The sequence below is a fragment of the Triturus cristatus genome, chromosome 10 (assembly GCF_964204655.1).
Source record: "Triturus cristatus chromosome 10, aTriCri1.1, whole genome shotgun sequence".
Lineage (NCBI taxonomy): Eukaryota > Metazoa > Chordata > Amphibia > Caudata > Salamandridae > Triturus > Triturus cristatus.
Genome location: NC_140593.1, coordinates 16,989,525 through 17,015,521, shown reverse-complemented (window position 1 = coordinate 17,015,521; position 25,997 = coordinate 16,989,525). Strand labels below are relative to the sequence as shown.

Here is a 25,997-nt window from a genome sequence, read left to right as displayed (position 1 = left end):
TGACGTATAGAAACAAGCCCTCAGGGACTGCATAGTTATTCTGTACAAGGGTCACCCCTTTTTCATCATTCTGGATGACAGACCCGCTGTACATGACCGTATTCATTTTAAAAACATTCACAATTATTTTCAAAACACATTGATCCTAGAAGAACCCATGGAGTGACCATTCTGGAATATAAGACCATTATTCCCCCCTATACAGGACAGAAGAATTCCTTCCACACTGACATGGGGTCCTGCAGCAGTCTGACATCCCTCGTGGGCGGTCTTCCTCGGAGAAGAGATGGGGTCTTTCATTCTCTACCACCAGGTGAGGGGGTTGGTTTTTCCCTAAGGGATTCTTGGCAACATACATATATGCACATATACACGCTTCACTTACATAGCTAGGCTAGGTACAATTAGGCAAATTAGGTAGGGTGTGCATTGTAGGAGTACATAAATGCTATTGTTTTTTCAGTGCTATCTATGTTCATCTTTTTAGCACTATGGTAAAAATGTATCTACTGTTTACTACATTGGTGCTTGCAATTACTTTTGTATGCTCCTGTCTGCTGATTGTTGCAGCAAATATGTTTTAAAGGAGAATGAAGCCTGACCAATAAATACTTATCAAAAATCATCCCCATCATCATTCTGTCTGCTTTCTGAGAATATGCAAGCATGAGTGAGTGAGTGAAAAGTAAAGTACTGTTTGCCACAATCCCTGAAGAATCAGGGTTGTTGTCATGTTCAGTGGTTGCCAGAAACTACCTACACCACTCTAGGATACAGGGGGGTGGGAGTGGCACTGTAGAGCTAGCTGGTCTAACAGCTGACGTATCCTATGGGGGTGTCCAGAGTCTGTTTGTACACCAAGCCCTCAGTTTAGGTCATCTAAAACCCGCAGGTCTTGGGGATTACTAAGATCTACACAACACTCTAAATGCTCACCCAATGTGGGGGGTGGGCATATCCCTGACTTTTACTAGGCTACGTTCCCCATCTTAAAGATGGCAGAGAGTGGTAAGTGTAGTCCATCTCACCTGTTCCCCCTTCGGGGGGGTTCAGGCTGAAGGTGGGAACTTCTCCTAATTTACCTTGTTTTCCCACCAGTCTGCCTGCCAAAAGTAAAGCAGGACTAGGAAGAGGCCATCTGCACCTAACAGCAGATGGCTGGGGGCAGGGTTCAATGATTGCATGGCCTTTGCAGCTTCCTGCTCCTGTGAGGCAAATCCTTCTGGGGGAAGGTGTGATCATCCCCACCCAGAACAGGCTTTGTTCCTGGGCCCATAGAATGCTGTTCCTCACATCATGTGTCCAGAAACATGTCTGGTAGTGGCAGGCTGGCAAAGACAAGTCAGAGACCACACCAATGCTTGGTGACTTTAAGTGGACCCCATAAATGGGTCTCTTGCATTTAGTCATAATCCCTAATAATAAAAGTAACATGACAAATAAATCAACAATAACCAACACTGTGTAAAGTGAGAAATAAACAAAGTGTGGACTTATCAAACAGAAAGTAAAATTACTGGTTTAATAGTAATCTTGAAAGAAAAATCAATCAATGCAAAGCACACAATCATACTAAAAGACAATGCCCCTCACTTGCCAGAAACAGAAAGACTACAGATCAACTTCAACTGTTCTGCACAGACACAGCAAGCACCAAAGAACTTCCACTGAAAAGGAAAAGCAAAAAAAAAACATTACACCTAACATGTACAAATCAATAGTTTACTTTGAAATATATTCACACAAAAAGCTAAAGACTCGAACATAAGTACAGCAGTAAAAAAAAATACAAACCGGCCAAGGATATTCAGTAAATTAAAAGATTACAAAAGGAGTTACGCACCAACAACAAATCCACAAACTGAAGATCTGCTAAAGCTTCACCCAAAAACAAGATTAATCAGCAAGACAAAGGAAACGATTGGCTCAACAATTTAAAAAAAATAAAATTAAAACACTAATAAAATGTATAGAATATCAGTCAAAATACACTGAAAGAACCATTGCCAAAGGCCAAAAAGACACCACCAGATGGAAACAAACCTTACCCCAGAATCAGATCCCTCAGGACAAAATAACTTTACTCCCAGGTAACTCAAGTGTTTCCTTCCACCCTGAGGCCCAATCCACTAAAAAATGAATCATAAATAATATGGTGCCCAAGGAGAGAAAATCCATGCCTAAGCGGACGTTCCTATACAAAATCCCTCGTGTATGGTGGGGTTGCATAACCCCTTGAGGGCAGATCAGCCTGAAAATGGCCAATATGCCTTTGGGGGGAGAATAAAAGATATATGGTCACCAAGGGTCACTCCAGTTCAAATCACAAATAGCTGGTGTCTAGTGTGATTCTGCCCTCCACACAGAGGACATAGATGCTTAAAAATTGCTTATCTGTCCTCGGGACAGAAAAAAAAATAAGCAGATGCCCCCAAGGGGTTGACCCTTCTACACACTGTCCCTGGTGTCTAGTTGGCTTCTGCCCCGCCATGAGGGCAGATCAGCTGTCTGTTTTTAGCCTGATCTGCCATTGAGGAGAGTGGAATACAAACAAAAACAATGGCCAAGGGGAGCGACCATTCCCAAGGGGTTGCTTGCCTTCAAAACATAATTCCCTGGTGTCTAGTGACCTAATGCCCCACCCAGATGTCAGATCCGCCTGATATGTGCCAGAAATGACTGATCTGCCCACGGGGTGGAGTACAAAAAAGAATAGTCCCAAAGTGAAGTGACCCTTGTCCAAGGGGACGATACCTACAATAATTGCAAAATGACATCCTAGATGTCTAGTGGGTTTTGATTCCCCCCAAGCCTCTGGTGGACAGATCTGCTGAAAAAAACTAGCCCCCAGGGGGGAAATGACCCTTGCCCAAGGGGCTGCTCCCCCAACAGAAAACAAAACACTGGTGGTCTGGTGGATTGGATACATGTTCCATGATCTCAGCCTCAATTGCAATTGTAGAGCAGTAATCGACTACAGACAGGCACAGGGAAAGGGAAAAATCCTTCCTTTCCCCAGTGTCTGTCTGTGATATGTGCTAAGTGTTTTTCTATACAAAAAATATTTTCAATGGGGTAAAAACACTAACTCTGCATTTTTACCACGTTTGGGGTTGTTTCCTGCACAATCCCACTCTGTAAATGGATTTAAACCTGTCCTAGACTGATGATGAGTAGCTCAATCATTTACATGGTCAGAATGGGTCAGCAAAATCTTGTCAATCTCCTCAAACAAGTATGTTTACTCTGAAGAAACTCTTATTTCTAAAGTGGTTTGACACTTGTTAAGGGTCCGCATGTGTAAGCTGCACCTACACATGCAAATAAGTCTGTGGATCAGCAGCCCGGTGCCCCTTCCTTTAGCTGCTCCATCTCTTAGTGGTGTCCTTTAGCCCGTTGGCCTCAGACCTCCTGACTCTGTAATAATATGGCATGTACCCTGTGTTTCTTCTCCACGGAGCCCCTCGCTCTATTATATCAATTCCCCTTTGATATTTCGTCATTTTCCACTGACACTGTTATCTCATCTGCCCCACATATCTTCCTTTCTGAATCCCTCACACTAACATTATAACATATGGCTCATTCTCTCTGGATTCCTCACACTGATGCTATCACATCGATCTTGCATCTCTTATTCCCTGGATCCCTCACACTAATGCAACACATCGTCTGGCATCTGTTTCTCCCTAGATCCCTAGAAATGATGTTATCACATCTGCTCTGCATCTCTTCCTCCATCGAACCCTTCCACCGATGCAATTAAATTGCCCTGAATCTCCTCCCCTTCGAACTTACACACTCATGTTATAACATCTGCCCTGCATCTCTCATTCCCCAGGTCCCTCAGACTGATGTTGACACTTCTGCTCTGTATCTCTTCCTCCCTGGAGTCCTCCCACTGATGCTATCACACATGCCTTGCATCTACTCCTCCCTGGATCTTTCACACTGATGCTATCACATTTGGCAAACATATCTTTCTCCCTGGATACCTTGCACTGATGCTATCACATGTGCTCCCCGTCTGTACCTTCATTGATCTCTCGCTGTACCTCTATGGACCTTTGCATCAATATTATTACATGTGCCCAGCATCTCTTCCTCCCTAGAACCTTCACACTGAGGTTATCACATCTGTCCCACATCTCTTGCTTCCTGGATCCCTTGCACTGGTTATATCACACCTCTCCTGCATCTCCACTTTCTTGGATCCCTCACACTGATGCTATCACTTCTGTCCCACATCTCTCACTCCCTGGATCCCTTAGACTGATGAAATACATCTGCTTGCATCTCTTCCTCCCTTGAGCCACCACACTGGTGTTTTCACATCTGCTCCACAGATGTACCCCCATGGGCACCTAGCACTGATGCTATCACACGTGCTCTGCATCTCCTCAATCATGGATCTCTCACACTGATGCTATCACATCTGCCCTGCATCTCCAATTTCAAACATGAGCAATATTACATCCTTAAGGTGGTCTTCCCCCAAATATTTTACCTGCTTACCTCATCTTTTTGTTGATTCTTTTTGTTGGCTTGAGGTCTCTAAGCACTTTACCACTGCTGGCCAGTGATAAAGTGCATTTGCTTCTTCTCTAAACATGGTAACATTGGTGTGTACACAATTGCCATATTTGATTTACTTATTAGTACCTTATAAAGTGCTATACCATATACCCAGGGCCGGTAAATTAAGTGCTACTAATGGGACTACAGAGCTGGTTTTTGCATGTCCTGGCAGTACAACCCCCTTAATTAATTCTTCACTACTATGAGACCTACTACTCTCATAGGATAATATTGGGAATTCCTTAATATACACTCAAGCTGTCATTCCTGATTAGAAAGGAGTAGCTGGTCCTGTTTCACATCTGTGGAATGGTAATGATAAGTCCTCTTTACTGGTAAGGTTGGATTTGACATTACTATTTTAGAAATACCACTTTGTGGTATGAGTACTCATCTGCATTCTGAATGCTATTCTTGGGCAGAAACGGAGGGAGGGGTTGACACTTACACCTGAGTAGATAGTGCCTAATCCCCGCACAAAGGGCTGATTCCCCCCGATGATAGTCTGGAGCCAGTGCTAGGAAGAAAGTCCATTGTGCACTTCAAAGACCTTTCTTTGAAGTGCCCAAAATTCCCTTCTTTGCAGTCACCCCCTCTTTTAAAGGCTTACTAGGTAACCGTGCTGGGTCTCTGACCGCACCAAATCAGACACTTCTGGGCCTACAACTGGACATTGTGCCAGAAGAACTGCTGTGCTTCATCAAGAACAGACTGATTTGGAAGGCTTGCTTTACTGCTGTGCTGCCCTGCTTCCTGCTGCGTTCTGCTTCTGCTGAGACTTTGTCTTGCAACTGAACTGATCTCCAAGGACTTGTTGGCTTGCCTTCTGTCGCTTGAAACTCAGGGATATTAAAGTCTCTACCCCAGCTACTGTGCCTAGTTCACTGGAAGTGAACTCAGATACTTGCACCAGAGAAACAAATGCATCCTCCATAGGTGTGTAGTAGATCTGATGCACTGAACCTGTTGCCGGAGTAGGTCCTGGCGCATCCCACTAGGAACTTCCTCATCATACCCGGAACCACCACTTCAGAACTAATTAATTGCTGCCAGTGCATGGAGAAGATCAAGGCATCCTCTCTCCAGCATGGATTAACCCGGCATATCGACTTTGGAACTGCAGCACTTGGAACCAGCACTTCACTCAACAGACCCAACGCATCACTGCCACTGCATGAAGAAAATCTAAATTCACCTCGACTGTAGGCAGAAATTGACGCTTCGCTCATCTGCATCCTGCATCTTGCTGTTGCGACCAGGTTCGTGGTATGGTGTTTACTGGGCCTGCGTGGCTCTTTTCTCTGGGCTGCGCTCCATCGCAGTCAGCCTGAACTGTTGACTTTGCCCAGGTCCAGCGTGACCTGATGACCCCCATAGGTGCTAATTGGTTCTATGTGCTAGTACTCTTTTTTGTCTTTAAATATTCATAAATAAATTTTTACACTATTGGATTTTTATCATTTGCTCTTGATTTATTTATAAAATATTTCTTTATTTTTCTAAACCTGTGTTGAGTCTAGTTGTGGTGTTTTAATTATACTACTGTGTTTTTGTGTTTGTTGCACAAATGCTTTTGACATTGTCTCTTTAGATAAGCCTGACTGCTCCATACCAAGCTACCAGAGAGTGAGCACAGGTTATCTTTTAGTGTGTATCTAGCTTTCCCTGACTAGGTGGTCCCTGCTTGGATAGACTCCATACCTCTGCCAACTTGAGACCTCATTTTTAACAAGAAAATATAAAAATTCTTTCTAAGTCCACAGGGTCTGTGGTAATGTCACATTTCTCCTATATCTCTTCCCTAGTTGATCTCTCACACCTCTCCTTCTTCTCTCCCTTTCCAGGTCCCTCACTCTGTATGCAGTGAGAGTTGCCTTCCTGGATACCGGAAGGTCCCTCTAAAGGGGCAACCTGTCTGCTGCTACAGCTGCGCTCTCTGCATAGAGGGAGAGATTACCAATAAGACTGGTAGGTGATAAAACACAGCATGCCAACCAAAGATTCTTTTAAAAGACCCAAAGGAAAAGACGTGTAATTTACTCACAAGTGTAAGTTTCCTTTATGAATAACCCCATTCATGTGTACATATTTACTAAACATATGTTCGCCATGTCAGTTACATGGAAATAAAATTATTTGAACAGAATGATGATATAATGTTGGGATCTGCCAAAGCTAGAATTAGCCCATGGTCCATGATTAAACCACATATCTCTTACATTTATTCTCTCTCTCACTCCATTCTCCCAACCCAGTACCAGTTTTGAGGTGGTGCGGCTGGTATTGGCACACTAGGCACCAAGGTCAAGGAAGTGCCCTCTGCATGGCAGGCTGATCCGAGATAAGAGCTCCTGCAGAAATCTATGTGTATGTGTGGCATATTTCAGGGGTATTTACAACAGCTTGATAACCCTGGTGGTTAATGCACTTAGAGTGATCTAAGATTTGTCTATCACAGCTTTGACTCATGATAGAGTAGCATGGGGGGATAATGTCCCTGCTGCACAGCACAACATGTGACATGCAGATCAGAGATTAGTATGTTATGTTGATAGCTAAGTGGGCTATTGCTTTTATCAAATAGATCCTTCTGTGATTTGAAGTTCAAAATTGACAATCCTTCAGATATAACGTATTGATCTATGAACTGGCATCAACTTCTTGCATGCAAATTGAAAGGCAAAGGTTAAGAAATGTATTGTTTTTCCTCTCAATCTTTTGTTATTCCAACGTTGTTGAAAAGGCATCCTGTGGGTATCAATGCAATTTTATTAGCTTCACTCCTCAATCTTGCATTACATTTATGGGCAAATTTACGATTACTTTTCGCCTGGTTTGCATCACAAAAGTATTGCAAACCCAGTGCAAAGTATTGTTTTGGGGCTTACTTTCCAGTGCAAATACTATTGCATTGGACAGTAGCCCTAAGTAACACAAAGAAGCACTATACATTAGGAACAGAGGCATACCATGGGTGGCACATGAACTTTACCTTGCCCATAGTTTTCTATCTTTAATAGAGATCTTGATGACATCAAAAAATGATGCATCCATGAGGCAGGCGTAAAGTTTAAAACAATATTTATTTTCTCCAAATCTTCTGAAATTTACATAAGTGCTGCACAGGACAACACACGTACAATGTGGTAAAGTGTTAAACTTTGCCAAACATAGAATGTTGTGCTGGAAGTGTAACCTTCCATTACAAAAACCTAAGTTTTACATCACTCAAGCACCTTTGCACAATGGTGCAAGTGTGTGTGCGTTTGCACAAGGCAGCCTGTGGTATGCAAGCACTAGAGGAGACAGCAACAACGGCATATCGTAGTGTTCCAGATCAAGCACTCTAAAGTGTAATGCCTACCATTGTGGATGACACCTGACTCCTACACCTTTTAGCCATCAGTGTCTTAAGTAATATTTCCTATACATTGATTTACACAAGTTTATGGCTCATTGTCTCTGTATAATATGTTTGTGATGTAAAGCACTCAGACATTCTACATTGGGATGAGTAGCACTATAAAATAAATACATGTGAGATAGGGGCTAAGGAGAGATGGGGCACCATTGAGAGGTGGTCATGAGGGAATCTATGAAGAAGTTCATGGGAAGGGGGCAACAAAAAATTGTCGCACTGAGCGGCTCCAAAGGTGAAGCCGGCCCTATCTCAACATCTCACCGAAAGGCCTTCTCTCCCTTTCCTTCAGTTTTCAGGATAATGGACCACTTCATATATCAGCAAAGAGATCTCTCTCTCTATCTTTCAGTTTGCTCTGTGCAGCGTGCTCTCTCTTATTCCTCCTGCGCCTTCCTTGCAACATATCTTTTTTTGTCTGTCATTGTCAGTCTGCCAGTCTCTCTGTCTCTCTCTACACTTTCTCTTTTCCCTAATTCTCTTTGTCTCTATCCTTCTCTCTCTGTGTTTTCACTTTCTCTCTTTACATCCCTTTCTCTCGCTCTCTCTCTCTCTCTCTTCCTACACTGCATTTTCTCAATTTAACTCTTTCTCTTCCTCTCTCCATCTTTGCCTTCTCTCTCTTCTCCCTATCTTTCTCACTTTCTCTTTCATTCTTATGCTCTGTCTCTCTCTTGCATGCTCTCCTCCTCTTTCCATCTGCCTTTCTCTTCATCTCTCTTTTATTTCTTCAGTTTCTCATTTGAAACGCTTCTGTCTCTTAACTCTATGTTAGACGACCTGAAAATGTGAGCAGGAGACAGAGATGAAGTGTCAAAGCATTGAGATTTGAATCAGAGGAGGAAAAGCAAACACCTACAGTATTAAATGATGATGAGAGATGGCCTAAAAGAGGTAGAAGGAGCTGAGGAGGGGCTTAGGACAAGATCAAACATCAGACAAACATACAATAGTACTACTCACAAAATACAAAATACTACTCACCTCCCTCCATGCAGAGGTCTACGTCTCGGCCTCTCCTATTGGTTAAATGCAGAGATCTCTGTCTAAGTGAAGGAGATCTTCATACACATATGGCCACATTTTTGTTGTAAATGTGGGGCAGGGAAAGGGAGGAATTACTGGAAAATGGGGAATACTGACTATAAAATGGTATGGGACTAGAGAAGATTAGGAGGAGCAAGGGAGGCTCAAGGAGGGGTTTAGGTAGGGACAAATGTTCAACCACAAAAGATTAAGGCTGTTGTGCTGCACAAATTCTACTTCAGAAGATACCACAGCTACAAAAAAGTACAAAAGCAGTTCTAAATATTCTCCAGCTCAGACCTAGAGTAACCCCAGCAGCACACACAGCCCCTCGGAGGTACTGCAACACTCATAGAAATAATGGAGGCAGGGATTTAAAATAACACTAAACAGTAAATGATGTTAAAATAAATGTGTGTACTTTGAATTTGAAAATATATATTTCTCATTTGAGCCACACAAAAATGTATATATTCACACAAAATGAAAATTATTTTATTATAAAATATTTGAACAGCTGTTTAAATGTAATAATACATGGAAATGTCATTTTGTGCATACTTTTTGATAATTTGTACTACATAATAAATGCATACAAACATGTTACAGTAGGGAGGATTGTTTCAAAATAAATCTTCAAAAATACGTTAAAATGCAATTTAATATATTAAAATTAATTAAATATTGCATTCAAAATAACTTATTTGTGCTGCAGTATTTTTTTGAAAATGTGTTCTACTGATAAAATTCCCATATAATATACATTTATGTTAATACTTACCATAGAAATTTTTTTGATTTGTTTTTTTAACACTTTTTATTTTTTTCATTTCAAAGTATTTTATTGGTTGTTTCCAAATAAAGCGATGCATACAGTACATCAAATGAAAGGACATAAGGACTAGACATGCGAAAATAAACAAAGTAAAATAGTGACACTAAAACAACAAAAGCATTAAGTAATCAGGCGAGTGTTGCAGAATATCACATTTTTATGCACAAGTATTGCTTGGCTAGTGTCATCCAACAATTAACAATTTCACAAAGTGTGACTGTATAATCAGCAAGAAGTATCTTAGCTTTTTATTTTTTATAGATATTTTTATTGGCATTTTATACAAGTCGGGATATGCATAGGAATAAAAAAAAGACATAGAATCATAAAGAGTCCAAATTATGCAATGCAATACCATCGACAGTAAGTCACTGGCACTCCCAGCGGTCCTCCTTACTTTTAGTACAACAATGCTGATATATTAATCACCCGGTGCCCAACTCAATAGCCATTGCGTTAATCACTGCAGCTTAATGGGCTATTTACATCGAGTGGTGGTTACTTTTACCAGTGTTTGCTTCACTATTACAATTATTTTACTTCTGTTATATGGGTAGCCGTCCAAAGTTGGTCCATCATATGGATATACTGGTTGAATTCATAGTCACATCATGATATAAACAAAATACAATCCCTCTAAGCAATGGACTGCCATCCAATGTTCCAGCATCATGACATTGCAAAAATATCAATCACCACCTCCATCCCAGGGCAATATCTAAGGGCACGAATGACCAATAAGTGACTACAACTACCTACATAGGGTAACTCACCACATATGCCCACACACAACTCTGACAGGGAAAGGCTAGGTGGAGGCTACTTGTCCTGTGATGCCAATAGGATTTGCATCTGCCAGTGAACTCAAAGCGGAAATTAAAACAATCAGTCATGAACATCCATTGGCAGACAGGAAGCTGCAGCAAACACATTCCACAACGTCATATTTCCTATGGCTACTGGTTTTGCCTACTTACAGACACATAATCTACACATAAGCACATTTCAACATTACCTTATGGCCTGCATGAACTCTACTTGTGCGGGTATGACCCCTCTGACATCCACCTCAAAGTACATGCTCATCTCTCAAAACTATCATACACACACAAGCACGTCATAATCCCCCTCTGATGCAGGTAGCAGAAAAGCATGTCTGCCTCACAAGCTCCAGCCTTGAACTCTAACTCTTCCAGCCCAATTCTTACAATCTCACACTGGTGCTGCCCTTCTTACATCCATACCTATATGAACAGCACCACTCTTCATCACTATGTGCCCAACACCTCTTCCACAGATGACATGCACACAATATACTGTACTCATCACCTCCTCAGCAGACGTCAAATGTAACATGTCAAATGGACCACTCTCATCATCAGTTGCACCCTCAGTAATGTCTTGAACTGCTCTCACCCCACAACTTGCAGCATCACAGCTCACTTTGACATGCACACTTAACACATCACCACATATCACAACAAGACACTTACATTGCTCGATGAATAAGTCTCCAGTCATTCACATATAACCATACACCCACCCTACTCAGCTTAGTGTCTACAGATTGTCATTTCTAAAACAAAAAAAACAAATGCATCCACAGATTCAAACACAACATACATCAACTATACAACACCTCACATTTCACCGTTCAGCACCCTTGATGACACAACTTGTGTATACCCTTTACATACACTTATGCACTTTGGTAAATATGACAAGTTTAACCGTGTCTAACTGTGGCCTTGTCACATCCACCTATGACTTCCATGCTCCATAATCCCTTTGACTTATGCACATTAACAGCTATCCTATCTCATTGAATCTGCCCAGTCAGAGTCATCTCTCACTGTAGTGCCACAGACTACAGCTCTCATCTTCTGCCATAACCCAACCTTCCCCAGCTGGTTATCCCCCTATCACATCTACCTATTCCCACCATACCATACCAGTATTTAACCAGTCTAACAAGCTTGCATTCTCTAAGTCACACCCCTGCATGCAAAACCACTCACATTGGGACACTGTGGATAATTTACGTCTCCCACACAAGAACTGCCTATGAACTTAACTCATACCTTACACTCTCTGACAATCTGCAATTTGAAATTTGTCCTGCCCCCATTACAAAGGATTCTCCACTCCATTTCAAAATTGGGAACACTAGTCTCTTTCACCTCTACCCTTGTTTAAGCTAGCCTAGCACATGAAACTTGAACCTTGCAAAACACACCTTCAGCTAGGCCTCACATTCAAAAATCCACATCCTCCCCTGTGTGGAAACTAAGAGCATGGATGTGACACTGGCGCAATTAGCATCTGCATGGCAGACGGACCCACAACACTCCTGTGCACTCACTGTTCACTCGGCTTACCACATGTAGCACAGGGCAATCCAACAGACATAACAGCACACTTAGTTCAGCTCTGTGTGATCTGGAAGAGCATCAAGCATAGCTCAAAAGGACTCCATTGTCAGTCATCCACAAATGACAAAATACACACAATACATATGCCCAACAGCGACTGATGTGTGGTTGTAAATATGAAATCCAAGCATGGACAGACAAATCACACCATTCACATGATGTGCCCAAACAAAAGCAGGATGGCATAATGGACATATAAATTAGAAAAGACTGGACTATTAAGATTTAAGACCACACACACATTACTGAACAGGAATATCTGCAGAAAGTTTAGTCCTTGGAGACAACAGGGTCAGAAGAATGTGAGAATACTGGTCACCTTACACTCACCATGGGCTCAGGCAATGTATCAGATAAGTACACAACCTTGAAGGGTATTGGCCTACAGTGGCTTGTCACCTGTGGCAAGGTTGTCATTGCCACTATTCTACCAGATCTAAAGAAGACACAGACGTGGGTCCACCACTATCAAGTCACATAAAAGTATTGTCATACTCCATATGTACCCAGGTTTATTGATGAGGCAGGTGTTTTTCTGCACATCACAAACATATGCAGAATGCTTCACCTACACTGTTGCACTTTGAGACACTTGCATTATGTTGCCATCTGAAAGAATGACCTATCTGCAATTGTGATGTAAAAAAGTAAAGGTTTGTGACAGCATGTCACAGTCATAGCCAAAACTGATGTTAATGATGACACCCACCAAATGTAGACACAAACGTCTTGACAATATACTGTCAAAGGGAGCATACTCCATGGACCATATGCAACCTATACCATACTAACATCATTGTATACTTACACAACTAATTGTACATGATTCAACTAAAAAAGAATATGTGTGACACAGAATTCAGAAATAAAAAAACTGTAAACATGCTTTTTTATGCATGCAAAAACAGAACATTAAATAACACAAGGCCTAATGGCCAGTCCAAAAATGTTCATAGGGTTTATGGGCCCAAACATCTTGTCCATCGACTCTTGCCTGCACAAGGGGCATCTAGGGGTATGTCAGGCACCAAAGGGAGCTACTGGGCTGGGCTAGGCTGGGGAAGCATGGGTTGGTGGAAGTGGTTTGGGTTTGGTAGTCTAGGGGGATTTTTTTTTGTGGGGGGCATTGGACTTTTTTTCTCAGGGGGTCAGCTTTAGATGGCAGGACCGGTGGGGTAGATTGCCTCTTCTTCCTGAGAGGGGGTTCATGGGTGTGGGGTAAGGAAGAAGCCCATGTCACAGAGGTAGAGAATCTGCAGAGGGGGGAACAGGAGAGGCAAGTGTAGGGGTTGTGGAGCCAGAGGGTTCTGAGGTCTGGGGAGTGTTTGTGGATGCTTGTGTGTCATCTGCTGGTATGTTCCCGGTGGTGGGTGTGCTGTCTGTCTCCCAAGTGTACCTGTGTGTGGGTTTCTCCTTGTGTTGTGTGTTTGTGTGCTGCATGTGGCGGTTGAGGTGTGTGCATGTATATGACTGCGTGTGTTTGGGTCAGGTGGGGTAGTTGGGGCTGTGGATGTGGAAGAGGTCGGAGGGGGAGGGACTGCTGGAGCTGTGACACTGCTGCCAGCAGGGTGGAAGCCAGAGCCTGATTGGATCTGTGCAGGGCAGACATGTCCCAGTGAATGCCCTCCAGGAATGATACCATTTGTGTTAAATGATTGGTATGTACCTGGAGGTCATTTAGCACTGCTGTCTGCCCCACAGATATCTGCCTCAGAATATCAATGGCCTCCACACTCAGGGCAGCAGGGGAGACCAGGGCAGGGGGTGAGGTGACTGGTGTGAAGGAGATGGGACACCTCCCACTGGAGCGGCCATGAACACTGGGCCTGGGAGCAGCTGAGAGGGTAGAAATGGTAGTGGTGGTGGTAGACTCTTATGCAGAGGAATCACTCTCTGTCTCCTCCACCACCCCAAGGGAGTCATCACTGGACCTGGAGTAGTCTTCAGATGCTGCAGATGTAGACTTAGACTTGCCCTCAGTGTGGCTTCCCTCACCCTCCATGACACGGGGTCCCTTCTCCTCTGAATCAGCACTGGACCCAGAATGGCAAACTGCTCCCCCTTCATCCGTGACACTGCCCCCCCTGCTGGCCGGTGCTGATGCTGTGAACACAAATGAAAAAGAATCACATAAGTCATCTGTATGTACTGGGTACATAGGTAACATCAAAACCTTCACAGATCAAACATATACATAATATTGACTAGTACGATTACCTTTTGATACATTTACATACATGGCACTTGTCAGTCTGCCAGGTACCCATTGCTCCCTCGCACACAATGTTATCTGCAACATTGCGTGCATCAACATCAAATGCCAAAACCACAATTTCAATTACTTCACTATGTAGCAGGTGATGTATCATCTTTTGCACCTGACGGTCTCATGTCCTAACATACCTGTCTCATGTCCTGCAAGGTAGTATAGAGCTCACAAAGGGAATATGATTCTCAGAATTGGATTGAGACATGGTATCCATTCTGCAAGCCCTAGTCATCAAATTGGGAGACATTGGCTCTAAAGTCAGAGGTCAAATGACTTTCTTGTCCAAATCTAAGGTTGCGTACTCATTGCATGAGTCATGTCACACAGATAACAGTGATTGTGCTCATTTGTCCAATATCTCAGGATCTCTGATGTCAGGTCACACATCTGACTCTTATTGTGTAGACACCAAGGTAGTAGGCATAGCTAGGGTGAGAGGCACATGGCACACTGACCTTGGTCATCTATGCACAGTGTCATGAAGATTAATCAGAATGTTGTGCACAGTTCTCACCATTTTCAGATATGAACAATGGTCAACACACTTCCAAGTCTAATGACTGCATCTTCACAAGGCTTCTGGTGGAACACCATGCCAATGGCCCGTCTAGGTGCATTGTCTGTACAGACCATTGGCACTGAACATCTATTCTTCATGAGTCCAGTCAACAGTGTGTACCAATCCTCTCTAGACTGCAGAAGTCCCGCGTTTGTGTGGGCCAAGTTAGAATGTCCCTCACTTCTATTAGACATATTGCACAGTTTCTACAGCTACATTGCTCTTATTTTCTATCTCATTTTGTTAACTTACTTAAAAATGATGCTTATTTTGCACCTCTCGGGCTGACAGTGATGCTTCATGCACATGGTTAACCCCTTCAGCGCTGCGCGGATTCCCCCGCGGTGCTGAAGGGTTCGAGCGCGGGCGGGGCCATGACGGAACGGTTCCGTCATGAGCACAGCTCAACCGATGCTCATGATGGAATCGTTCCGTCATGAGCATGGAAGGGGTTAAGAAAGCCCCAAGTATGAATGGTCAGAGCATTTACACACATGTCAACTGTTGTATATGTTTCTAACATCATACCTTACAATGCCAGCCATCTTACCACCAGTGACCACCTGTGTTTGACAATGAATGGCATGTGTTGTCACTGTTATAGAGCCAGGCACATGGACTCACTCTTTTGGACAGAGTGAATGGAATATTCCACACAATCATGTGTAAAGCCAGTGTGACAGTTGACCAGAGTTAGCAACCCCGTAATTGGCCATGGGATACATTTGACTACACTGAGCAGCAGGGCTGGGACCTAACATTGACACACCGACCAAGCACATCTCACCAAGGCCTCAACATAGATGTCACCTTCTGCTGGGATGTATAGCATGGGCTTTTCATACTTGAGTTCTCCAATAGCAACATACTCACAGATTTGCCGAAACCACACTCAGGCTCACACATTAGTCAATGTGCAGACACATGTCATGCAATTGCATTACTCCAGAAGGTTATTTCCATGCACATGCTGTTGTAATTTGTGCTGATCACGTGAGCATGGCACTACTGTCACTACCCTGAACATAACTTACTCACATGTCCCTGACTAAAGGGGCAAAACCGGGCATCTAATCATCCTTGCGCATATGCATCTTTTAAAACTGAGCAGTGGGTTTGGCCAACTTCCTATCTGTAAAAGGGACTGCAGGCAACGATACTACAACATGAATGTTTGAAGAAAGCTGTGTGACAAGGCACATACTCACCCCCTTCTTGCTGCTGTGTGGCTTTCATCTGCCCATCTAGATCACCGCAAGGATCGGAGCATGTGCGGGGTCAGGGTTCGGCACCCGCCCCTCTTGCCTGGATGTGACAGGCCCAGATGGACTTCCACCATCTACTTGATCCAGCCCTGTAGCTCCTGCCACCTCTTGCGGCAATGATAAATGCGCCGAGTTTCCAACCCCACTGAGCGCACCTTCCGGGTGATGGTCCCCCACAGCTTGACCTTCTCATGGGAGATGACATGTAAGGATGACATGGTGACAGACCCTTAGTTCACATGCAACATGTTTCTGAGTCAGAGATTTATACACATAGGTCATTGTGAGATTTGCAACTATGTCTAAGGGGTAGGCAAGTGGCATTATGTGCAGTTGTCCTGTGTTCAATGATGACTCCATCCCATGAGAACAGTGATAAGATGTTTACCCCAGTACAAACACTTCTACAACAGTGTACCTGCCCAGAACAGTTATCTACGCATGTTTAAACTAACAAGATTCCCAATGCTAGTAGTGCATGGTTATTGCACATGTCAAAGGAAATGCAGTGTGATCATCACTCACCTGCTCCTCTGGTTTGCCACACAGCTGGCTGTACAGTGGCAGGAGGGTGTCCAGCAGGATCTGGCTCTCTCCCCCTGTGAAAGCTGGGGCCCTGCTAACTGTACGGGCCGTAGTATCTCCCAGAGGATGTGGACACAGCAGCAGGGAGATGGGGAGGTACTGGAATGATGCAGGTAGTGTAGGCAAGTGACGTGTCTAGGGAACAGACAGACATATCTAAACAGCAGAGGCACTCTTAATTCCATGCGGCCAAGACGATAGATTTGTATTGTTCGCATTTTACAAATCGGTTCAATGCATTACATTGCTTGCAGACAACACGCCTACCGCGACATTCAAAAACTCATCATAGGACCGCGATTGACTTAGATACATTGGTGATAGGAGGTTACTGAGTTGGTTTCCACTCGATGAGGCCCGAACCAAAATGCACGTCTGTCACCATAACAACTAGCAGCCAATGGCTGTTCCGAATCGGTTAGGATGCAGCTACTGCATGCTTTGAATATTTACCCCCGTCTGTCACCATTACAACTTGCAGCCAATGGCTCTGTCTGAATCTGTTAGTATGTGGCTACCGCGTTCTTTGAATACTGACCGCATCTGTCAGCATAAAATCTTGCAGCCTATGGCTCTGTCTGAATTGGTTGAATGCAGCTAGAGCATCCTTTGAAAAATCAGTCGGCAGGGCAGACACTTCTGTAATTGATGTTCTGAGTCTTTCAACAGGTCAACCATTTGTTGCTTGACTCACAAGATCTGCCTTTCTGCATGTCCGCATCCACCATGACTCATTCTTAGTCTGCCTGAGATTTCATTGGAGTCGCAGCTGGGCCTCCCCATCTTCTCCACCTTGATTACTGCCTCCTCCACGCTTGATCGGTAGATCGTTTGCCTCAATCCAGAAGTGGGTAGCCCCCACTCCAACTACTCCCAGATGTTCCCAGCCACGTAGAAGAAGTGTGACTCTCCTCCTGTGCACACCCGCAGTTTCACTGGAAAAAAAAAAGTGATTTAAGGTTCAGTTTGTGGAGGTGTTGCTTATTCTGTGGAAAATCTCTCTTTGTTTTTGGACGGCGTTGGTATAGTCAGCATTAATATTCACCCCGGCATTGTCTATTTGCCGGGTTCTGTGTGTCCACACCACCTACAGGATATAGTCTCGGTTATGGAAGTTGAGCATCCCTGCCACTATCAGTCGAGGTGGTATGTGCTTGTTCAATTGTGAAAATTTTGGATGCTTTGCCCTCGAGCACCTCCCTGAGGAGCCAGTCCTCCAAGGACAGAGCCATATGTGGCCCCTCCTTCACCTCCTGGACTCCTACCATTTTCACATTGTTCCGCCTTGAGCGTCCTTCTGTATCTTCGACCTCTTTCCAAAGTTGGGAGACCGTTTATTGAATGAGCTGGATTGCCTCATCGCTGCCCCTACCCCGGGGCCCCAGATCCCCTAGAATTCCCCCTGTTCCATTCACTCTCTCCACCAGTTTCTTGTGGTCCTTCCACAGGAGACAAATATCCAAGGCTACTGCCTCTATCTTGTTTTCCAGGGCTAGTTTTGTGTCCACTATTGCAGCCAGGATATTGGCTGTATGATTCTCCAATCCATTCTACGGTGGACTCCATCCATCCTTTTCATATGGGAGTCTCAGAGGAACTGACATGGGACCCATTTTTGTGACTTGATGTGGACCATCCTTGCTAGATACGGTGGGGGCCTTGGGCTGTCCGTCTCTCTGGGTAGGTTGTAATGGTTGGTCTGTTGTCATCCGTCTACAGGACTGCCATATATAGGGGAAGTGTGACCCTCCCCCCCACCATGGCCTCCCTTCTCAACCCCAACTGATCCCAACCATGCAGCTGCAATCTTTACAGTGCAAGCCCCAGCAGAATATCAACCCATACACCCCTCCACAGGCACAAGCACCCTCCTTCTACCTCTGGCCTCCCCGGCACATTGCTGCATTGGCCTCAATTCCAGCTCTCTGGATCTCCAGTGGCTCTACTCTTCTGGTTCCCAACCTCTGCACACAGCCATGAGGTATAAGTGTCCTGCAGGGATCTGCTCCATCTCCCACCAGGTCATCTAGTACCCTTGTGTAGACACCTCCCGATCGGACTTCTTCACAGTGCCCGGGGTGCCTCCCTATTGGCCTATCAGGAGAGGTCATCTCTCAGTCGCTCCCATTATGGGGGCAACCCTGACTTCTCAGAGTATAATGGGCCCCAGCTGGCACCTTCTATGGTCTCTGAAGGTGAGCGTTGAATCCAGGAGCCCACAGGCCCTTAAGACTCCTTGATAGTGTGGTGCTGTTCTGCTCAGTCATAGCACCACATTTCAGAGTTCCCTCTGGCCTCCACCATCCCACTAAACTAATCGGGGTGCTCTAAGCAGTGTGGACACCCAGCTGGGCCCACACACCTTATACTTTGGCCACCACCTGTAGCCTCAGTGTCTCTCCCTTCTCCCCAAGCCACATATTTGCCAGGTGAATTAGGGACCCAGGCCTCCCCACCATCTCACTTGCTGATGGGCCGGAACCCTTTCAGTATCAATTTCTCAGCACCCCTTTACTGTTTCTCCCATGGAGCTGTGCACACCTCAATATATTGGGGCCACAAATACCTCAATATGGCCTCGAACTGGGTCATTGTGGTAAGTGTCAGGCCAGGCCTACTCATCGCCTGTTCTGTCAACATATCTCTTTGGGTAGTGGCAGTTGTTTGTGTGACAGGTGGTCTGGGACTCTGCCCTTACGGCTACAGCTCCTGGATGAGGGGAATGGCCCCCTCCCTCACAATGTCCAAATTGTGGCCTCCGTATTCTCAGATCCTGCTTGCAACCATTTCAGTGGCCTCCTTTACTTTGCTTACAACTGATCACTCCACTCTAAGGGCATATTGTGGATGGGTGCTGGTATATTCAGAATGTTGGGCCAGGCCGTTGACGGAGCTCCTCAAAATGCATTCATCCTGCCTGCAATCTTGGCCACGCCCCCATTTGCTACTGTTTTGTCACCTTTAGGGCAGTAGAAACCTTAGACATGTAACAATGGACTTATTCATTTGTTGGTGGTGTTTGTATTAGCATGTCCATTCACAAACTCCTCCTTACCCCATTCTAAACCTCTCCTTGCTCCTCCCTAAACTACTCCCAACACATGTGCAGAGATATCACCATAGAACATTTAGGAATCATTCAATCAATCAGGGGTTTGTTAAGCACAACTACTCACCCGAAAGGGTCTCAAAGCACTAGGGGGGGTGGACGCAGCTCCTGGGCGCTCACAGTGTTTAGTTAAAAGCCAGTTCCTGAGTTCCTCCAGGGTTTGTGCAGCTGCCGGACGCTCATGGTGATTTGTCGAAGAGCAAGATCTTGAGGTCCTTCAGGAACTTGGAGAGAGGGTGTCTGGCGGAGGTGGAGAGGGAGGGTGTTCCAAGCCTTGGCAGTGAGGAAGGAGAAGGAGCAGCCTCCTGTTCTGGTCTTCTTGATGCGCTGCACCATTGCAAGGGAGAGCTGGGATGATCAGAGGGATCTTTGGGGTGCGTGAAACAAGAGGCGGTGGTTCATGTAGGCGGGCCGGTGTTGTGGAGGGCTATGTGGGCATGGGTGAGGAGCTTGAAAGTGATTCTCTTCTCGACGGTGAGCCAGTATTGTTCCCGCAGGTATTGGGTGATGTGGCAGTGGCACAGTAAGTTCAGTACTAGTCTGGTGGAGGCATTCTGGACGTTCTGCAGTTTGCAGGTGAGGTTCTTGTTGATCCTAGCATAGAGTGTTATGTTAAATTTAGCTTATAAAGCGCACGTACGCCCGTAGGCTTCATGGCGCTGTAGGAGGTTTTCAGAGCATAACACAACAACAGGAGGACAACTTAGAACGTCTAAGGATAAGCTTCTCTAAAAAGCCAGGTCTTAAAGGCTAGTCTAAAGGCTAGAATATCCTCGTGTGACCTTAAAGAAGCTGGCAAGGAGTTCCAGAGGGAGGCAGCAAGAAAATGAAAAGAGTTGCCGTAGTCCAGTTTACTATTGATGAGGGCATTGGTGACGGTTTTCCTGGGTTCAAGGGGAATCCAATTGAAAGTCTTACATAGGAGACGGAGTGTGTGGAAACAGGATGAGGTGATGGCATTGATTTGGCGGTCCATTTTGAGCTCGGAGTCCAGGATGATTCCAAAGTTGCATGCGTGTTCTGTCGATGGGGATGGGTTCCCAGGGGCAGGGGGCCACCGGGTATCGTTTAGGGCATCAGGATGTGGGCCTATGAAGAGTACTTCAGTTTTGTCTGTGTTCAGTTGCAGGCAGCTGTTTTTCATCCTCCTGGCAACAGCTTCTATTCCTTCTTAAAAGTTGTGTTTGGAGATGTGGAGTTCGTTGGATAGGCAGAGGATGAGTTGAGTGTTGTCTGCGTACGATACGATGTTGAGTCCATGTGATCTGACGATGGATGCGAGAGGGGCCATGTAGACGTTGAACAGGGTCGGGCTCATGGAGGATCCTTGGGGGACTCTGCAGGTGGTCGGTGTGGGTTTCGAGAGGAAAGGAGGGAGTCTGCCCTGCCGCGTTCTGCCAGAGAGGGATGAGCAGATCCAGTCAAGGACGTTGTTCCAGATTCCTGCGTCATGGATTTTGTGGGCAAGGTTGCTGTGGTTATTCCTGAAGCATGATTGGGAGGAGTCGAGGATGTTGTTCTTGTCAATGAAGGAGGCGAGTTGGCTGTTTACAGCTTTTTCAATGACTTTTGCCAGGTACAGAGGTAAGGAGATAGGTGTGAAGTTCTTGAGGTCGTGGGGTCCGCCAAGGTTTTTTTTTAGGAGAGGGTTGATCTTGGCATGTTTCCCGTCATCAGGGAAGGAAGCGGTCTCGAAGGAGCGGTTGATGATTCTGTGTAGCTTGGGGGCTCTGTGGTAGATGTGGTGGAGGCAGGGGTCAGTGGGGGCCCCAGAGTGGGTGGTCTTCATAGTCTTTAGGATTCCTTCAATGCTGAAGATGGTCTAGCTGTCCAGTGTCGGCTGTGTGGTGTAGGGAGCCGTGTGTATGGTTTCCTAGTGGAGGTCGTCAAAGTTATCATGGATGGTATTGGTGGGTACATTGGTCCTAGTACGATCTGATTGAGTCCAATGATTTGGAGGTTTTCCAAAAGGGAGGTAGAGTTGGGGTCTTGATGGTTGTCGAGGTGGAAGTTGAGATCTCCCAGTAAAGTGTAGTCAGTGGAGGTGATGGCATGCGTGGTGATGATGTTGGTGATGGAGTCAGAGAAAGGTGTACGGGCCGGGAGCTCTGTAGAAGAGGATGCCTCAGAGGGTGGTCGTCGGGTTGACCTGTATCTTGAAGTGGAGGTGTTCCATTAGGGCTATGTGCCCATCAGTGTAGGTGCTCAGGTGGAGGTTGACCTCTGGGACAGTTTGGGTGGTCCTTCTGGGTGATTTTGTATCTTTCGGGGATGGTGATTGCAATGTCTGATCCCGAGGTGGCGCTTGCCAGGTTTCGGTAAGAAAAGTGACGTCAGGAGTCGTACTGTCAAGGAGGGAGCGGACGTTGTAGAGGATGCATTGCAGGGTTTGGGTTGCGGTAAAGTTGTTGCTGGCAGGTGGAGGTGGGTCCTCAGTCTTGGCGAAGTTGAAGGAGTGGCAGCAGTTGAAAGGGGTGTGGGTGTCGAGAGGTGAGGAGAGCTTGCAGTTGGAGGGAGAGATTCAGACCCATTGGTTTTTGAACTGCAATATTTAGTAAGTAAGGACTACTACAGTAGCACTACCTTACGTACTACTGAGTGCAGTTTGCGAATGAGACCCCTTGGGTGCCCTTCTGCGAATGTAAAACGGAGCATCATGCTTGCAAACGGCGGAGGAGGGAGAGTTCATCCTGCCCACATTCATTGGCCCCAGAGTTTTCAGTGCAGTACCCCTTTTATACCTCATGCTCTCTGGGCACAGGCATAATCTTCTGCAGTACAGTACAATACCTTGCAAACTCAGGGCTCAAACCTCATTTTCTGTGGTACAGTACAGTACCTTACACACTTAGGGCTCAGACTTCAAATTCCGTCCTGTTTTTCTGCAGAACAGTGCTGTGCACACTCAGGGCTCAGACCTCAAATTCCGTCCTGATTTTCTGCAGAACAGTGCTGTGCACACTCAGGGCTCAGACCTAATTTTCTGCAGTACAGTACAGTACAGTGCACACTCAGGGTTCAGACCTACTTTTCTGCAGCACAGTGCGGTACCTTGAATGCTCAGGGCTCAGACCTCATTTTCATATGCAGAGTAAAAGCCTAGGGGGCCTATTTCCAAGCTCCTCGATCTGCCGGTACATCGCTTTTACCCATATTAAAAGTGACGCACCAGCTAAAAAAGCATATGGAGCATACATTAGGAGAATCATATTTGTTTGACTTGTGTAGCAGAAGATACGTCCTATGCAAGATGCACATGTATTGTAAACGTGAGTCACTATGTGAACTGTTGCATACTATTCACTGATGCAATCACTGACGTCAAGGCATGGGCATGTCAAGGGCACGGATGCTGCAACCAGGTGTATCCCATGTCATGTAATAGGACATCAGATTCAATCTCAGTTTTCACATTATCATTCATACAATATCTGTGGCTAACTGGGGGACGCACACTGAACCCCAAAGTGCTTTGTACTCCTGTGTATTAACCTCAGCTGAGGTTTTGGCCTCTGACCTTTTGTCAGGTAGTTCATTATTAAACTATGGCATTTGTAAAGGGCAAATGTGTTAGGCAATCTGAAGAGGGTTTCCGGATTAGACAGAGGTGTCATGTGGCTTGTATCAGGTTAGAGTGGGGCATCCAGACCAGTGTGTTTATCCTAGGATTTTGGTAATGCATTTCAAGAGTGCAAGAATCAGAATAGAGACCTAGAATGGACCTAGATGAGCGATTAACATCCGGCATCAAATAACCCAGGATCACAGATTACATATGGATCTGCTTCTCTGTACTTTTGGTAGTCGCATATTTTTTAGGCCTGGGCAGTTTTCTGCACTCCACACTCCGCTGAGCTCGCAGAGTGCAGAAAACACCACTCTGCATAGTGCAGCAGAGTTTTTTTCCTGTTCGCTCTCGCAAACGAGAACGGTCAGTTCGAGACTGTGAGCTGAAGTTCGGGTGGAATTTCTACCCGAAGTGCAGAAAAACCAGCGCGAACAGCAGTTCGCACTGTACTCCGCCACTTGCAGAACTTCGCAGAGTTTTTTTGTCACTTTGCAGAGTTCTGCGTATCAAAACTCTGTGAACTACGCCTAGGCCTGTGAAAACGTTCTCAATCGCAATTAAGAGCAAATGTTAAAATAGGTCACCTAGGAACGAAGTTTTAAATGTTCCAAAAATATTCAGTTAAGCTATTGCCCTGTTTAAATTAATCCTAATCATTATTTCAAATATCTCTTCTGGGTGCATTTTCCCATTAACACAGCCAAAGTATTTTGTTGCTTTGGTATGTGTTAACGTGATAATAACACATTTTAATATGCACCTTGTCAAGGGATTCCATTAAGAATCACGGGTGCACTGGAGTGGTTACAAAAATTATCAAAAGCGAAAACTGAGATGCGTGATAGCAAATGCAAATGCGTTTTAATGTTTGGGTAAATTAGCGAGTCTGCTGCAAGGGAAATTCAGCTGAATTGCTCTGGTCAAGAGGATTTGACATTCTCAGAGGTTGATGCCTTTTAAGGTGAGTCCTCTTAATATTCAAAAAATAGGTCTGGCATTTTCATTAATTGCTTTACCATGAAACCAGAGGTCTAGTGGAAAGATGGGGAAAAAACTGATTTTGTAATGGATCAAAGGCTGGAGTTAGAGGAAAAGGACAGAACTTTAAAAATTGCTATGGGCATTGCTCAGAACAGACGTGAATAATGTTCTCATTTTTATGCATTGAAAAGCTACTGAAGCTGCAAGTTATCAGCTCTATGCCATCAATATTCTATTAACAGAGTTAGCAAATGCCACAAGGGGTGTGAAAGGCGATATCAAGATCAGTAGTGTCAGGGTAAATTGTGAATCCTGAATATTAAGAATGTCAAAAAAGGCGCCAGCGCTTGCCAGAAATCAGAACTTGTTTACGGCGCTCAACTACAAGTACAGCCCCTGTGACTGATTGAAAGGGAGATGGAAGGGAGAGAAGAGATAGTGGGGTGGAGAAGCGGGGGGGGGAAATACAGGACAATAAAAGCAAAACCAGGGCAGTGATTGTGAAAGGGTGCCACGCTGATTAAAAGACATCATACTGCAGTTCTCTGCAAAGACTAAAGACCAGAGGCATTCTACATCCCGAGTAGCTGAGAGGGGCAGGCACAGACAGCAGTGCACCCTGCTCTGAGGGAGGTAGTAGCACAGCCCTCCCTCTCCGTCCGCCTGACTCCCCTGCTCTACTGTGAGGCAGGCCAGGCTGCAGCCTCCTAACTAATTGTGAGCCACGGTGGGGGAGGCAGCAGTAACAAAGGCAGAATTAACACAACTGTGGCAATAAGAGGCAGTGGGAGGAAGAATATTATATTTAAATGTAAGCAGCTAGGGCACTGAAGCTAAACAGACAAACAGTAACAGAACAGGAATTCAAGATAAAGATAGTCCCCCCAAAGAACTGATAAATAACCAATCTCTATAGGAGGAGCAGAAGAGAAAAAAGGAGGGATAAAGAGGGAGGAATGACCACTAGCAAGCAAGGATTTTTAAAGAACATTGAGATAGACAAATGAAAAGCAATGGCACGAAAGGGGATGGACTTGAAGCCCACAGACTGATTACAGCAGGTCTTGAAGAGACAGTGCTCCAGCGCTGAATACCAAAAATCCCCTCGCTACGTCACAGACCACAGATCTTCTTCAACAACCACATTCATTCACTCTTTCACTGGTGGGGCCCATAACACCAATCATTCATTCAACTTTTTAGATCAATGGTCCTCGAGAGAGAGAGAGGGGAAATTTATTTTCTCTCTCTTATTCCATGTGCTGGAAATGATGGGAGGAAGATTCGCACCAATCACCTGATGAGTAATAACAAATTCACCTATTCATCCCTACCTCACCAGGGTCTCAATACCTTTATAACCTAGCAGTTC

At 45.0% G+C, this 25,997-nt stretch overlaps 1 protein-coding gene across 1 annotated transcript in view; it reads left to right on the top strand.

Moving 5' to 3' along the window:
* LOC146788731 (vomeronasal type-2 receptor 26-like) overlaps positions 1–25,997 on the top strand; it is a 712,759-nt gene that overhangs the window by 626,368 nt on the left and 60,394 nt on the right. Inside the window, exon 7 of the mRNA XM_085630952.1 lies at positions 6,423–6,546. Within this exon, the coding sequence (XP_085487078.1) occupies positions 6,423–6,546 (124 nt within the window). The remainder of the gene's footprint in view (positions 1–6,422; positions 6,547–25,997) is intronic.